General features: G+C 39.2%; 2 protein-coding genes across 2 annotated transcripts in view; one reads left to right on the top strand and one right to left on the bottom strand.

The window, feature by feature from the left end:
- Pstk (phosphoseryl-tRNA kinase) overlaps positions 1 to 1385 on the bottom strand; it is a 49733-nt gene extending 48348 nt beyond the window's left edge. The window contains exons 1-2 of the mRNA XM_048791449.1: positions 1382 to 1385; positions 5 to 426 (exon numbers count right to left, since the gene is read on the bottom strand). Of these exons, the coding sequence (XP_048647406.1) occupies positions 5 to 426; positions 1382 to 1385 (426 nt within the window). The remainder of the gene's footprint in view (positions 1 to 4; positions 427 to 1381) is intronic.
- Positions 1386 to 10720: 9335 nt separating this feature from the next.
- Positions 10721 to 17556, top strand: LOC107152842 (protein FAM24A-like). Its single transcript, XM_015498359.2, has 3 exons — positions 10721 to 13210; positions 15728 to 16936; positions 17246 to 17556. The coding sequence occupies exons 2-3, from the start codon at positions 16761 to 16763 to the stop codon at positions 17406 to 17408; spliced, it is 339 nt and encodes a 112-aa protein (XP_015353845.1). The 5' UTR covers positions 10721 to 13210; positions 15728 to 16760; the 3' UTR covers positions 17409 to 17556.

Raw genomic sequence — 17556 nt, 5'->3', positions numbered from 1 at the left:
CCGCCGTGCGACTTCCGGAAGCGCGTTCAGGCGATAAGGTGGAGGGCGGGGTACGGGGTTGGTTTTCTGATGTTGGCGGGGAGAAGTGCCTGCGGTGTGTTCGATGTGTGCAGTGGGATAGCGGATGTGTGTTCTGCGTGCGCCGCTGCGGGCCTAGTGGCCGCTGGAGTGGACGCCGGGGCCTTTCCCCTGTGGTCTGAGCTGCGCGCATGGCGTCCCAGGCACCCGTGTCGGGGAGCGGTGGTGACAGATTCGGGCGTTGGTTCTGTCCGCTTCTCCCCGCCTGGCACGCACTGGCGGTGGAGAGGGTCGCGGAGGTGCGAGGTGGGGGCTTGTAGGCGCCGCTGGTAATGTCGGGGCCGAGACGGGGCTTACCGGGCCGCGGGTTTCCGGTAGCCCCGATGGGACGCCCTCGGTGGCAGAAATCTAAGGGTCCAGAAGGTCCATTGGGTTTGGTTGGAGAAATGTGCGAATTTAGATTTTTCCTGATATTTGGAATCCCAAGTACATGCGACCTCCTTGTCCTTTCTTTGCACAGCTCATTTTGGAAAAAATGTAAACGAGATTCAAAGACAATTTGAATGCCAGTGTTCTTAATTTGAATGCCGGTTTCGCCCTTGTGTTTATGTTACTGTGGTAGAAAATCGAATTTCTGTTCTGGGTCACATTAATTTTTCTTCGTATTTTGGCCTCATAATTTGATAGAAAAATCATTCTTAGTCTTTTGTTCTTAAGTTTTTGGGTTCACATATCAGTATATGTATAACGAGAAGAGATCGCACTGTTGTCTTTTATTTACTTGTAGAATGGTGCCAGAAAAATTATGAATGTAATGTATTTTCTACATTTAGTCACTTAACAGATTTGCTTGGATTGAAGGGGAGAAACAATACCAAATGTCTGATAGATGTATAATATAAGGAATTAGATGGTCTTAATTATTAATATTCCAAGGTTAATGGTGGCAAAGATTAATATTCTACATTCATTCCAGGTTGTGTACATCAGTGTTTTTGTCCTATATGTCTTCTTAGGATCATAAGAAGTCTTTGATCCATGTTAACAAGTATTGATCATTGAAAGGAATATAGTCTCTTCCTCTGAAACACCAATTTTCGTTTCATGAGCAAAGGTCGATATTATCTGGATTTTAACTTCCTTAAATAAGAATGAAAGACTGCAAGTCAGAAAATTAATGACTACTATTGTCTCCATTTTCATTTTTATGTTTATATTCTTTTATATCCTTATGTTTATTTTCTTTCATTTCCATATATTCCATGTGTGTTTTTTTTTTTTTTTAGTTCCTACAGAAATTTTTTTTAAACTCTTTGTTTTGAAGTTCTACTTTCATCTGAGCAGTTTCAGGAGTTTTCTTCACCCATAGTTACCCTTTATTCCCATCACCTTCATTTCACCCTTTGCTTTGCCAACTGACCCTTGTGGTGCTTGATGCTCCTGATTAAATTACCATGACCTTTACTTTTTAGCATGGCACATGGCATACATAACTCTTTTTACCCTGCCTGTTTATATCTTCTGTATTTGCATATGAATTTTCTTCTATATAGGTTGCTTTTTTTTGGGTGATGCTGGGAATTGACCCCAGGGCCTTGTGCATGTGAGGCAAGCACTCTACCAACTGAGCTATATCCCAAGCCCTAGAATGCTCTTTTGGGTAGTAGGAAAAATCCTGTTTATCAGTCAGTACCAAGCATAGTGCTTCACTTTGCAAAAATTAATCACCAGTTCCTCTGTGCTGCACTCAGACTATATTTAGACACTATAATTTTCTTGTGGTCTGGGAATTTATTAAATAATGCTTACCTTTGTTTTCTCAATCATCTGAAACAATCATTGACATTAGGGAAGTGTTTTTTTTGTTGTTGTTGTTGTTTTTTAAAGAGAGAATTTTTTTAAATATTTATTTTCTTTAGGGTTCGGCAAACAACATCTTTGTTTGTATGTGGTGCTGAGGATCGAATCAGGGCCGCACGCATGCCAGGCGCGTGCGCTACTGCTTGAGTCACATCCTCAGCCCAGGGAAGTGTTTTATGCCTTGCTGAAGTGTTAAGTACAGATTTGTTTTATGAAATTGATAAGGTTTCAGAGGTAGAGGTTACTTGGACATCACAATGTAAGAAGACTAGAAAAAGGAGAAACTAGGAAATTGTATCTTACACTTATTTTTATTGTCAGAGTCATTGTGCTGATGCACAGGTGACCTTGGCTTTCCTGTGTGTGTGTGTATATGTATGTGGTGCTTGGGATGGAACCCAAGGCCTGCTGTATGCTAGGCAAATACTCTCCCAGTGAGCTACATCTCCAGCCCTACACTTCAGTTTTAATGTACCATATTATTTCTGTCATGCATTGTAAATGGTTTTAAAAATATTTTTCTCACATGAAGGATAAACAACTTAAATGGAACCTCACCACTGGCATCACAAACTGTGTTTTTTTTTTTTTTGTTGACCATTTTAAGGAGCAGTTTATTATAACATGTTAATATAGAATGTGGGTAGGGATCATATGTTTGTTAACAGTGTGCCTGTACACAGTGGTTCTTAAACTCTTTGGTCTCATGTTACTAGGAGTTTCTAGGGAATAGGGGAGACCAAAGTAATAATACATTCTTACTGTATTTAAAATTCTAAATACTTTTGATTGGGTGGCCTGTATTTCTAATTTTTGGAAACCTGAACACTTCTCTTTCAGCTCTGACATGGAACATCTTAAAAGTTATCACAGTTATCTTCACAAAAAGAAAAATTTCGCTGAAAAACAGAAAATCAATATCTTTAAAAAAAAAATCTAGCAGATAATTAAGGGAAAAATGGCCACCCTAAAACTAGAGATGTAGGGAAATGCAGAAAATAACAATTGAGATTAGCTTATCAGGAATAAAATTCTTTTTGAGGCAGTGAGTGGTAGGAACATTTAAGGTAGATCATTTATGAATTGCTGGAGGCAAGTAAAATTCTTGTGAGAAAAATTCCTAGGACCTCATTTGTAGGAAGCCTGTGTACTTTACAGGGTTTTATATCCAGGAGCTCCACCAGGTTTTCAGAAAAGGAGACACATCCCCTTTTGCTTTGTTCAGCGGCAGGGAAGAAGTAACCACTTTGAAGAACTATCCACAGCTTTCTCTGCCGGAGTCCGGCTGCAGCAAAATAACCGGGGGGTGACGAACAACTTGTGTACGTTGATACAGCAGGAGTGGAAGCCGTTTATTGCAGGACAGGAGCAGTATTTATACATTCCACACAGCTTATCTAATTAGCATAAACTAGATACATCAGTCAACCAATCAGGAATCTCTACACCTAATGGCTCGGTTTTGTTACTTCTCAAACCACTCCCTCTGACATTTTGCCAGGCACCATCCAGACTTGTTTACGAACTTTAACATTCCCCTGGCAAAATGCCAGGTGTTATTTTGACTTGTTTACAGACTCTAACATTTCTCCTTAACAAAGGCCTCAAGAGAAGCTACTAGAACCTTATGTGATTTGGAGGAAGGGCAATTAGACAACTCAGGGTCTTTCTAGCCTTCAGTCTCATAGGAGGGTAGGGAAGGCTAAAGAAGTGCTTTTTAGGGTTACAGATGAGGGATTCTGCTTACTGAATAAACAGATTTTCGTAAGTTGATAGAAATACCCCCTCTACCCAGTTCCTTACCACCACATTGATAGGTCTCCAGTGGATTACAATTGAGAGTTGCAAGACCTCATGTTACTAGGAGTTTCTAGGGAATAGGGGAGACCAAAGTAATAATACTAAAGGGAACTGAAGCTTTTGATGCCTTCAACTACAAAAACATTAAACACAGTTTAACTTCTTATCAGGTCAACATAAACTTCACATGAGAAGCCTGATGACCTTAGGTCCTATACATTCCACCAAATCATATTTTTCATCAAAAAATAAAGCGTGATCCCAGGTATCTTAAGGAAGGCTAAAAAGGTTTAAAAAAAAAAGCATTAGAATAATTTGTAGATATGACATTGATTTTTGAATCATTTTAGTCAACTTTTTCGCTGCTGTGACTAAAAGGACCTGACCAGAATAATTAATTATAGGGGAGCAAAGCTTATTTGAAGGCTTATGGTTTCAGAGGTCTCAATTCATAGACAGCAGGCTCCATTCCTCAGGGCTCAAGGTGAGGCAGAACATCATGGTGGAGGATAGCAGCTCAAATCATGATTAGGAAGCAGAGAGAGACAGGTCAGATATAAATATAAATCCCAAAGCCATGCCCCAATCCCACCTCCTTCAGCCACACCCTACCACTCAAGTTACCAATCAGTTAATCCCTATCAGGATTAATTTACTGATTAGGTTAACACTCTCACAAACCGGTCATTTCTCCTCTGAACCTTTTTTGCATTGTCTCATAGTGAGTTTTTCAAGAACACCACATCCAAACCATAGCAATTATCAAATAGGGAATATAAGTAAGAATGGATCTAATGGGGAAAGTATGTTGCATGCAAGAACAGATGGGTAATGCAAGCAAAGAATGATAACTTGCTAAGAGCCATAGCCAAGTAGTATGATGCATGGCATTTTTGGTTGAAAGGTGACGCCAGCAAGCCATTGAGATGATATGATTATGTTAAGATCTGCATTCATATGGATATTAGACCCCTGCTGTCCACCTTGGCCTGCTACGGGACTCCTGGAGAGTTCCCATTGGTTGGGGAAGTGCGGTAGGAGGGAATTCCGGAGGAGGGATTTCCTGTTGCCCGCCCGGGAGAACCATGGGTCGGTTGGCATTTTTTCCCCAGGAGCATACGGGGCATTGGCGGGGAGTTTCAAAAAAAAAGTTTGTTCCTGTTTGAGTGGCTCGTGATTTTGTGCCCAGCCAGACTGCGGCAATAACTCTACAGATAATTTAAAGAGACGTGATGTCAAAAGCACTGACAGAAGTGAAGAATGCCTTTGGTGGATTTATCAAGAGGCTGGATAAGCTAAGGGAGAAAATCAGTGAGCTTGAAGATAGGTCAATATAAACTTCCTCAGCTGGAAAGCAAAGAAAATAGAGAATGAAAACAACACCTAGGAACTAGGAAACTTGTAACATGGAGGTAAGACTATCAGAAGAAAAAGAAATGTTAAATAATATTGGCTAGGAATTTTCCAAAACTAATGATGGTCACCAAGCCACAAATGCAGGGATGTCAGAATATCAAGCAATATAACTAAAAAATATCTATGTTTACACATATAACAAGTTTCAGACAATCAAAGTCCAAAAGTCATTGAAAGAGGCCTCAAGAAGAAATACAGAGAGGAAAAAGAATAAGAATTACAGATTTCTCATTAGAAACTGCAAACAATAAGAGAACAGAATGAAATATTTATAGTTTTGAACATCAAGTCTGGAATCCGTCTAGAATTTCTGATTATCCCTTAAAAGTGAAGGAGAAATAAGACCTATCCAAATCTGAGAGAATTTGTCACTGGTAGAGCTTCCTCATAAGAAAGGGGAAAATAAATTTCTTGGAGAGAAGGAACTTGATATCAGGAACTGAAATCAACACACAGGAATAGCATCAAAGAAGGAATAAATGAAGGCAAAATAAAATTCATAATTTCTATGCACATAATGACCCATCATAATGCGAAGCAAAAAATATATGGAGAATTGTAAAAAAGAGGTTGACAAATGCATTATTATGGTTACAAACTTCGACATCTTGTATCAGTAATTGACAGGTCAATCAGACAGAAAATCAGGATATAATTGAACTGAACAGTACTACTGTCCACTGGACCTAAAGAACATTTATAGAATGCTTTCTCAAACTCACATGGAACATTTGCCAAGGTGGAACATATTCCAGACCATGAAACACCTCAACAATTTTAGAAGTAATTATACTAACTAGGTTCTCAGATTCCAATGACATTAAATTAGAATTCAATAACAGAAAGATGGCTGGCTTAAGCTACATAAAAGATTAAACAACATACTTGTAAATAACACATGGTTCAAAGAAGTTTCAAGAGAAATTAATATTTTGAACTAAAAAGTACAACTTGAGGTTTGCATGATGCAGTAATGGCATTACTTGGAAGAAAACTGATAGCATTAAATGAACAGAAAATCAGACCTAAAATCAGTTAAGCTTCTAGCATAGGAAGCTAGAGAAAGAAGAGCAATATAGACCTAAGGCAAGCAGAAGAGTAAAATTAGGAAATCAATAGAAATACAAAAGATGGTTCTTTGAAAAGAATAAAAATTGATAAGCCTGTAGTCTGGCTAAGAAAAAAAGACAGATTAGTATTAAAAACTCTTAAAAGGGACTAATAGTACTGATTTCATGAATATCAAAAAAAAGTTAGCAAAGTAATATTAATGAACAACTATGTACACAAAATTTGAGAAAGATGAAATTGACTAATTCAAGGATATAGTATACCAAAACTTAGGAGAAATAAATAATCTATATAAACACACACACACACACACTCACAGTTTTGAGACATGATCTTGTGTTGCCTAGGCTGGCCTTGAACCTGAGATCCTCTTGCCTTAGCCTCTTGAGTAGCTGGGATTGTAGGCACTAGCCACCATGCCTGATGTATATCCGTTACACCAAATCAATAACCTTTCAAAAAAGACCCGGTGGATTCACTGATGTTTTTCCAAACATGTAAGAAAGAAATGATAATATAATTTTATACAGTCCCTTCCAGAAATTAGAGAGGGAACACTTCTTAATTCATTTCATGAGCCAACATTATGCTAGTTCCCAAACAAGGTAAAAACATTAGAAGAATGAAAGCATTCAGGCCAATATATCTCCTGAACACAGATGGAAAAATTCAACAGAATATCAAGTTGAAGTCAAAAATGTATACAAAATACTATACATAAGGATCAAGTGGGATTTATTCAAGGTATGTGAGATATTATGTTCCTGCTTCAACAAAAGCCAATTAATATAATCCATCATATTAAGAGCTCCCACAGTGAATAGGAGTATGCCTTCCATATAGTCCTCACCAAGTCATGTAAGTCAATTTCACCAGCAATGTTTCCCCTCATTTGGAGACCTGGGGAGAATAGCAGTTATGATTTCTCTGTAGTCCGCTGAAGAGCAGTGTATTGAGACTGAAGGAAGATGATTGTACTAGAAGCATTTAAATGCATTGTACAAAACAACAACAAAAACCCTGTGGTTCATAATAAAACATGATTTCTGATTTGTAATCTTTTCATATAAATGGAACAAAAGCCTTTTATTTTTACCTGAAACTAACTCATTTTAAGAAAAACACATTTATTGTAGGAAAATCAGAAAGTAAACATAATGAAAAAAAATTCATAATTGTTAACTTCATATATATGCTTTTCCATCAAATTTCTAAAATGTTCTAGGGAATGGGAATATCAAAATGAATAAGAGAGACAGTGTCTACTCATGGTATTTACATTCTAGGTGGAGACATGGTAAGCACTAAAAAACACAATAGCTTTTTAAAATATAATTTTAAAAAGGTGATAGGATAGATAGGGACTGCCTTGTAGGTGGAGGCTCCATGTGGGCAAAGAGTGCATCTTGACAAATTTTAGCAAAAACATAAGAGTAAGGCACTTTATGGGGGGGGGGTGCATTTTAGGCAAAGAAATGGGCAAGGGGCTAAGGCCCGAGGCAAGAAGCAGCTGAGTGTGTCTGCACAATAGGGAAAATGGGTGTTGGTGAGAGGAAGCGACGTGGGAGTGATGGTGGAAAAGGGGTGGCAAAGGGTCAGATTCTGAGGATCTCTGTAGATCAGATAATGAGTCTGGATTTTACTCTCAAGTCAGTAAGTACTTTTAGAGCAGAAGAAAAAGACCAAAGAATCTCTCATTGGCTCTTTGGATCTTAGAAGCAGGTGTAGATGGGATCTCAAGGTGAAAGCCCTTTCTAATGCCCAGTAACCCTGCTGGGTTGAACTGGAGAATGCGTTCCCAGTTGGGTCTACAGCCGGTGCTACAGTAGCAAAGCCAATACCTGTGATACAGCAAAAGAAGCGTTTCAGTGGGATATCTCCGAAGGCTCTACCTTGCTCCAGGACTCTCAGGTAATTGATGGGTCCTTTACTGCAGCTGCTTTGTAGTTCATGGGTTCACCAGTGCTCCTTCCTTCACCCTTCACAAAGGTGAAAGCACGCCCCAGGAAAATTCTTGTGTACAAGCCCCTGAGGTCAGGATATGTCTACCAGAATCCCCACCCATGACGGCCAGTACCAAGAGTGTGTTGGGAATGGGCCCACCACTGAATCCCACTAAGCTTGCATCTTTCCATATAAGCCATGCTAAGCAAAGGCTGAATTATAACTAACCGAGGCTTGATGATCCTCCAGGATCAAGGCAGGAGAAGAGGCTTGTAAGGAGCTGCTACAAGGCCATTTCTTATACAATACCTTTCTCCCCTGGAGTTATATCATACGTCCCCATGGCCTCTGTGGTTCTGAGGAAGTATGAGCTCCCTGCCCTGCCCTCAGCCTCAGAATAGAACTTCAGAATATTAAACTACTCAGCTTCAGTCTTTTGACTGCTTAGCAACAAAAGGTCCCACAACTCATGTTGCCATCAGTCACCCATTTTGTTTTTGAGTGTGAAATAAGGATTTTGGCACCTTTGCCTAATCTCCCTTTCACTGTCTATGTAAGTAACATAATTATATGCACCTAGAAGTGGATTGTTGTGCCTTAGCTGGTAGAATAACTGGGGCCTTGAATTAATTATGAGTGCTTAACAGTGCTACGCTACCCTACCTTCACTCACATCAGCCTTTTGACCTGCAACCTCTTATATACACATATCTTCTTGTATATGCAATCTTGGAGAGGAGCAGAGAAGATTTAAAAAGTATTTATGATCTGAATAAACAGCAGGGCAAACCCTGCTATTATAAATTCCACAGGTACACAGTGCCTATCATGTACTAGTGCTGAGATGCGCTAGCAACGAGCTCTAGATCAATGCTGATTAACATGTGAGTGAGTGCAGAAAAAAATGCTCTAGATCTAATGTTGATTAACATGTGAGTGAGTGCAGAAAAAAGGGAATGCTTGGTCTCCTGGAACTACTGATGTAGATCAGTCATGCAGCTGCTGTGTTCCCACATAGGTCTATTTGTAGCTGGAATTGATAAGTTTCCCTGGAAGTCAGCTGGAACCTAACCAGATTATTGTGAGAGACCAGCATTATAAAAACAACTACACTCAAAGCTGCCTATCCATTCGTCAAGATAGAGGTCAAAAGAAGCCTTGTCTCATTGCCCCTTTTAATTTTTTTTTTGATTCTGGGGATTGAACTCAGAGGCACTTGACCACTGAGCCACATCCACAGCCCTATTTTGTATTTTATTTAGAGACAGGGTCTTACTGATCTGCTTAGCACTTTGTTTTTGCTGAGGCTGGCTTTGAACTCATCATCCTCCTGTCTCAGCCTCACAAGCCATTGGGATTACAGGAGTGCACCATCTCACCCAGAGCCCCTTTTAATTTTGCCATGTTCTGCAAATAAATTTGATAGGAAGAAAAATGACCAGAGTTTTCAATGAGATCAATTAAGTCCTTATTTCAAAGATTTTTTTTTTAATAACCTGGCTGGGGTGTCTAGCTTAGCATGTGTGAGGCCCTGGTTTTGATCCCTATTACCACCACATAAAAAAGCTAACATTTTAGGGTTGGGATATAGCTCAGTGGTAGAAGCACTTCCCTAGCATGTGTGAAGCCCTAGGTTTGATCTCCAGCACCACAAAACAAAAATAAAGAATCAGTGCTGAACACTGGAGAAGTATTTGCTCTCATACATTCTTCTTTAAAAATTATTTTTTAAGTAATAGATGGACACAATACCTTTTGTTTCATTTATTTTTATGTGGTACTGAGGATTGAATCCAGTGCCTTACTAGGCAAATGCTTTACCACTGAGCCACCACTGCAGCCCCTCTCATAGACTCTTGGTGGAAGATGATGTAATGCAAATATCATATCTCTTTAGGATAGTAAGGCAGTATATATAAATGTGGCATTTTATCTGGCAACTCTAGTCTAGGAATTTATCTTTATAAAATAATAGAATATATGCATAAACATGTATATAAGAATGTTAATTATGGCATGCTTATAAAAGTATTAGAGATATTTTTGCAGATTATGCAAATTATGGTAAACATTTGCAAAGAATTACTCTGCAGTTACTTTTTCAGCTGAGGCATAGATAGCTATAGGAAAGATACCTGTGATGTATATATGAAGAAAATCTATTTGAAGAATGTGAAGTATAATCTGACATTAAAAAATATGGAAGTATTTTTAAAATCTGGAAGGAGAAAGGAAAATAACATTGTCTGTGAGTGAATAAGTTTATAGAATTTTTAAAAAATTGTCTTTGCTTCCTATTTTTTCTATCACATGTATTATTCTTATGATAACTATTATTTTTAAGTAGCTGGGCATGGTGGTGCATCCTGTAGTCCCAGAAACTTGGGAGGCTGAGGCAGGAGGTTTGCAAGTTCAAAGCCAGCCTCAGCAATTTAGCAAAACCCTCAGAAACTTATCAAGACCCTTTCTCAAAAAAAGTGTGTGTGTGTGTGTGTGTGTGTGTGTGTGTGTGTGTGTAGGGGGAACTGGGGATGTGGTAGGGTTGTGGATCAGTGACTGAGTGCCCCTGGGTTAAATACTCAGTACCTAAAAAAATGAAAAAAATTTTTTTGAGTAAAAAAATAATAAAACGGGGCTGGGATATATAGCTCAGTTGATAGAGTGCTTGTCTTGTATGCATAAGGCCCTGGGTTCAATCTGCAGCTCAAAAACAAACAAAATAATAATAAAAGATCCTTTTCTTTAATCACTGTATTCTTTTTGGCCAAAAACAAGACATAAAAACAAAAATTATTGTTCCTTTATAGGAACAATAATGTGATTACAAATTACATGTTTTATTACCAAGTGTTTTTAAAAATGCAGTTAAAGATTCTTTTACTAAATTCATCTTTCCTCAGCCCCTGATATATTCTCTTCTCTTCTATGGATTCTATTTGGAGAAATCATAAATGCTTTTCTTCCCAAAGATTCCAAGGAGAACTCAATCCTTGGTGGACTATTTTTTGTTGAGTTAAATACAGTTTGTGTAGCCAAATGACTGTATGGGGTTCCACCTGGGCGGTGGGGCCCCACTCATTGGAAAGGTCAACTCAGTGCTAACTGTGGTCCAAAGCTGGCAAATCAAGCTATAAGGCCAGCCTAGGAGGCATGAGCTGGGAGAGAACCACAAAACCCTAACCCTACAATTCAGTCCCAACGAGAACTGTGTCTGGATAAGAAATTAAAGCATCAGATCACCTCTCACTTTGAGTAGAGGTTTCCATCTACAAAGGAAGAAAGAATTCCCCAGTGTGAGGAAACATTTAGGAAAAGAATTCAGCTGTTCTATAGGTGACAGGAACTACCACATCACAATGATGGTGATAATGGCTAGTATTTGTTGAGTGATGATGTTTGTGTCCAGCTCTGGATCTTACAGATATTTAACCGTTACAGAGAGACCCTGTGGGTAGCTAATACTGTTAGCATCCCCATTTTATTAGTGAAAGCAATTGTAAGCAGGAAACACCAGCATAGGGAGGTTAAAAACCTGCCCAAAGCCACACAGTAAGAAAAAGGGTCAGGAATTGGTTTCAGTTAGTCTGGTTCAAGAGATAGACTGTAAACCACAAAACTCACAATTTCAAAACATTGTGTTCTATTAGAATTGGTTGTGAGCTATTGCCTTCTGTTTGTCTCAATTTCAACTCAGAAAGATGGATAGTTTAATGCTGGTTACTTATAAGCAGGGTATAAATGAAATAATATTAGTCAAGGTTTACTGCCATGTCTGAGTTTACTGCTCTGTCTGAATTTAGAGGTTCAGGTGGAGAAAGTCGTTCCAGATTAACAAAATTGAGGTTTGAGTAATTGCTCATATGTGCCAGCACCTAATGACCTATGTGGATCCAGAGTTCCTGCCCTAATGGCACTCACAAACACTTTGAGTAAGCAAACTTCCAATGCAGCCAAGTAACCCCTGGAACTTACAGGTAACTCACAGAGCAACCAAGTAGCCACAGGAATAGAGGGACTTTGGGAAATGAAATGGTCAATTGCATAGTAGCAAGCCTGGCTCCTTAGTGATATCCAGGCCCATTCAAGGCTATATCCCTGCCTCAGTGGGAAGGAATTGAGAGAAACTTAGAAAAATGAAACATTTTTGAATGGGAAAAAAAGTCACATCTATTTCAACTCAGGTTCAGTAGATTCTTGTACTCAGGACAAATGTCTAGTCAGCTAGATAAAGCAGGAACTGGAAATCCTTAAGACAAAAAAAAAATTAAGTTTTTTCAGCTGGGCATAGTGGTGCACACCTGTAATCCCAGTGGCTTGGGAGGCTGAGGCAGGAGGCTTGTGAGTTCAAAGCAAGTCTCAGCAAAAACAAGGAGCTAAGCAACCCAGACACTGTCTCTAAACGAAAAGAAAGGGAGGAAGGAAAGAAGAAGCAATTAATGCCAGAGGGGGAGAGATAGGAATCAATGAAGCTTCACGGGGGAGGTGGCATTTGCAAGAAGTCTCACAAAGTTGGTGTTTGTTGAAACAGATAAAGGAGAGGACACCTGGAGGGCCCTTTAGCCAAGGATGGGGTGTGGGGAAATGCAGGCCATGAGGCTGAAAGGTAAGTTGTGTTGAGTTGTAGACAGGATGATATGTGAAGGATCTAGGGGGCAAATTTGAAGGAGGCACTCACTCTCAGGCTTAGGCAAGAGTAGGGTTAGTACAGTGGTTGTGGCCAATAAGCAAAGAATTGACTTCAAAATCTCTTATATGGGTGATTTCCATTTTGAGAAGATGTACTTTTCCTTATTCTATGTGAAACTAAAACCTTGGACATTATATATAAAAGAGCATATGTTTCAGACAAGTAGAAGAATTCTGACTAGTTAGAGACCTTGAGAATCCAAGGAATGTCATGGTGGTGAATTCCCTGGGTTTTGTTTTTGCCTTATATTTCCACATTTGGGGCTGAAGGTGCCTGCAACTTGGAAACACCAGTGAGTTCAGGCAAAAGTCTCCAACAAAACCATACTCTGTTTAACCAAAGGACCAGGAAATGGGCAGCCTAGCAAGACAGAAAACTTTTACGAAGTTTCTGCTGCATTCTGACAAACACAAGGTAAACTGTGGCCCGACTCCAATCCCACTAGAAAAGACTGAATGTAGGGTGTAGACTTCACCAGACTGTATTCTCACCAGACTGTAAAATGGTGTCTCAAATTACTCTTCCATGCCTGGATGGTGTCAGAGAAGTCTCAGTAGAGCTGAGACTCAACCCTGGGTGGTAATAATTCTCCATCCATGTGGTATCAGTAGAGACCCTTGGGGAATTGAGATTTCCATCCTTACCCTGTTGGTAATGAGATACCCTCCTACCCAACTGCTGGGGTAGCATCAGAAGGAGGCCTATTGGAAACTGCACTGTCTGGAAACCAAAGCCACAAGGAGATTTTTCTGTAATCGTCTCTATAAGAACCTGGTTGAAGTCCTAGAGGCAAATCTCATGAAAATGTACCCCCGTCCCAACCAAAACAAAAATTGGGCCTCAGGGAGTTTTAATCTCTCAAAATAGTTCTCATTCAGCCTCCAGTAAGACATTAATTACCATTTAAATATTCCTACCAGTTGCTGGCTCTGATGGTGGATTCTGTTCCTGGTAAGCTGTAGTGCTTTTTATTCATCTGTCTACCCATTTTATTCCTTTTTATTTATTTATTTATTATTATTATTATTATTATTATTATTATTATTATTATTATTAGTGATGCCTTTTGCCCTGCTTGAATTCTCTGGTTGACTTCTGCAGAGTTGCTGATTTTTCAGTTTGTTCAGCATTTCTCTTGTTGTGAGGATGATAGTAACAATTCCCAAGCTCTTTACAAGTGGGAACAGAAACTGAAAGTCCTGTGTTAATTTTTATCCATTATTTTATTTATTATTTAGATTTGTTCTTCAGTTTGGGTAATCTCAATATATCTTTAAGTTCACTGAAGTTTTCATTGTTTATCCCTTTTTGTGGGCCACACTTTCTTATTTCTTTATATATCTTAAGTCTTTCTAAAATTTAGACATTTAAAATAATATATCATGGAGCCGGGTGCAGTGGCCTATAATCCCAGTGACTCGGGAGGCTGAGGCAGTAGGATTGTGAGTTCAAAGCTAGCTTCAGCAAAAGTGAGGTGTTAAGCAACTCAGTGAGACCCTATCTAAATAAAATGCAAAATCCCTGGTACCCTCCTGCCAAAAAATATATATTTATATTTATATTTCATGGCATCTTTGGAAATCAGATTCTTTCCTCTCTCTAGGGTTTGCTGTTTCTGTTGCTTAGTATAGTTGTGTAGTTGTTGTTTACTGTTTTTTTTTTTTTTTCCTCTCGAATACTTCTGTAAAGTCTGTATTCTTTGTCATATGTGGACACTGAAAAATCTACTGATTAGCTTAGTGGTCTCCTAACAAATGGGCAAATATTTCTTTAAATGTCTGCAAAAATGGAATACCCTAGTCATTGTTGAGTGGCTTTGTTTGCATGTGAGGCATGCCTTCAAAGCTCAGCCAAGCAGTTGAAAACTCTTCCTTGGCCTTTTCTTCCTGCTTGGGAAGAGCCTCAAGGTCAGCTCGAGGATATAGCTTTGGACTTAACCTTGAGCCTGCTCACAGTCCTGGACATGCATACAGCCTTACACATGTGCATGATCTCCTAGACTTCTGGGAACACGTTAGAGCTTTTCAAAATTCCTGCAGTTTTGGGATTTGGGGACATAATGTTTCCCCAGGTTTTCCTGTAAGATTTTTGGCCAATCTATCATTTGCCCCAAATGTTATCCACTACCTTAGGCAGGAAGTTAAAAGAAAATTGCCTGGAATAATTTTTGCTGGAGTTCTGTTGGGAGAAGGATTATTACACTGGGTGATCTTCAGGTCAGGTCAGCTTTGCAAATGTGGTCTTAAAGGTAACCAGCAAAAAGTTCAAACAATGAGAGAGTTATTTGTTAATGAGGACTTGAAAGAGCTCCACCTTTGTTCTGTTTCTCTGGTAGCTGCTCTGGAACATAGGCTGTTATTTCAAGGTTACTATGGAGCTAAAGAGCAAGTGATGGGACAATGCCACAGGGTTTGCTATTTATACTGATATTTGGTTGTTTCTCTTGAATTAATGCTTTTTGGAATGCTGCAAGGCTTTAGTTGATTTCAAGAGTTAAGAAAAAATTGTTCTTAAAAAAATATTGCTTGACTTGTATTTGTTTTATGGAATGACTTTGTGGAAGTTCTTATGCCACCATTTTTGTTGACATCTACTGTGCTGTTCTTGATCTCATCCAGTTTGTAGCTAGAGCAGTAAGGAAGTTGTAGTTAAAATAATTCCGTGCCTTTGCTGGATCAAAGTACCTTGAAATTATAGAATCCTGAATAAAGTGGGTAGCCTACTCAAATTACTTTGAGCCTTTTTATCTTGTCTAAAAAGCACGGTATGATACCAATGAACCTATATCTGAATCCTGTTAAATGGCTACATACTATTTCACAGGGTGGCTAAAATATAAAGTCTAAACAGTTTTCTATAATTGACCTTTTAGATTCATGAGCATTTTTAGATATTATTCTCTCCACATTACTTCCCTTTTATTTTATCCAGATTTGCTTTGGATTAGCAATCAGAAGTTAAGTTTATCTGATGGAAACAAAATCTGAAAAGAGAAGATTGTGAGTCCCATGATGTAAGACAGTGTTTGGGTGATTCCGTTTCCATTGGTACTAAGCTATATCTGAGCATAGAATGGAATTAAGAACTTCATGAAAGAAGAACTGCTGTCTAGAGGGTTGATGTCAGATAGCCTGTGTCCTCACTGACAGTGGCTATCCATTCTGCCAACTCTGGTGGAAGATTACACTTCTCAAAGTGAGTTCTTCAATCCTGGATATTAATAATTAGAGTCTGCTTTATTAAATTAAAGGTTTCTGAAGTTCCTGATAAAGATGTCCTGTTTCATAAAATGTATTTTAATTGTAATTTTGTTTTTACTGCCAGACTTCATCCAGCCAAGAAGACTCAGAAGGTAGTGAGTATGCTTTGGTAGTCAGATTGTTTTTATATCTTAGGGATTACTTTTTCACAGTTTCAGAAAGACAGGTTAAACACATTGATTATTCCAAATTAGATTTATTGGGAGGATTTACAATTTAGAATTTAGAAGGAATAAAGGCAGTTTTCAGTAGAAGAATGGAAAAACTTTTCCCCTCAAACATGCATTATTTACAAAATGGATTTGCAGATTCTCAGTATTGTCAGAACAATAATATTGTGAAACAGTCATTCCCATGGGAAACCTCTAGATCCAATGTACAATGAGAGGTTAGTTCTGGCTGTGAATGAGAACAGTTCAGAGGCCCAAGCACAAAGCCATTAGCTCCACTGCAGGCCTGATTGTTAATTAAGGGCCACCATAACCTATGAGAGGCAAAGAGTCTGTCCACTGGCTGTCTGTCCTTCTACTCCTTCTGTCTGGGTTTTGAATCTCAGCTCTTTTCATACAGAAGTAAACCCTCTTACCCACCCCTGGCCAGCCTCAGCCTCTCTGGGAAGAGTCCCTCAAGGTTTACACACAGAGGATCTGTGTTTGGGTCTGTTCCTCCTCTCCTGAGGGAAGTGTGTGGAGGTTGCTGAGGGCATGTGGGAGGGAAGCCACCCTCACTGCTTGCCTACACTTCTCTGCCCAGGTATGTTTAAGTCTTTTGACCTCCGTACGATAATTATGTTCGCCATTGGTAGCGGGATCCTGGCGGCCATGCTCATGCTGATAGGACTGGTCCTCTGTCTTTACGTCAAACTCTTCAAGGCACTGAAGTGAGTCACATGGGTTGAGTAAGCGCCCCTCAGATGGGACACCCGGGGCTCTGCTTGACTGATCATTCCATGCTGCCCTGGTCTCTTCCTGTGTGAGGTTAAGAGCTACATTTTGCATGTATAATAGTTGTAGGAGAGGAAAGGATGAGATAGGCACTCGGCACAGGGCCCAGAGAGTGTTCATCTAGGGCTGGTGTCATGTATGTGACTGGCTCCAACTCTGAACCTCCCAGATACCCCTGATAATTGCAAGAAATACACTGTAAAGGAAAATTCTAAGACCATGTTTTGTGTTTGTTTTTTCTTAAGAGCTGCAAAGGAATGCTGTTCAAACAAGTTCCAGAGTAAGGGAAACCCACCTAAAGGCATCACGGAGACTTCTCCTGCCCTCCAGTGCTGTGATGAATGTAGCATGTATACAGATTATGATTCCCTGCCACCTTGCCTTTGTGGCACAAATGAGGGACTCTGACATGGGAATGGTGGACATAAAAATCTTGAGCAATATTTCTTTCTTAGTGGAATGTTTTATTATTCAAGTTCTATAGTGTTTACATTATACTACATACTATAAAATGTTATTTTATGTTATTTTAAATAAATGTACAATGTTGAAAATA

Source organism: Marmota marmota, unplaced genomic scaffold, assembly GCF_001458135.2.
Source record: "Marmota marmota marmota unplaced genomic scaffold, marMar, whole genome shotgun sequence".
Lineage (NCBI taxonomy): Eukaryota > Metazoa > Chordata > Mammalia > Rodentia > Sciuridae > Marmota > Marmota marmota.
The sequence above is the reverse complement of the archived record's forward strand: the minus strand, read 5'-3'. Positions and strand labels throughout refer to the sequence as shown.

What these genes read in the sequence shown, in the direction of transcription:
- LOC107152842 (XM_015498359.2), top strand. Translation starts at nt 16,761, where the DNA reads ATGTGGGAGGGAAGCCACCCTCACTGCTTGCCTACACTTCTCTGCCCA. An exon ending in AAACTCTTCAAGGCACTGAA is followed by an intron (nt 16,937 to 17,245) that starts GTGAGTCACATG and finishes TTTTTTCTTAAG; the next exon opens with AGCTGCAAAGGAATGCTGTT.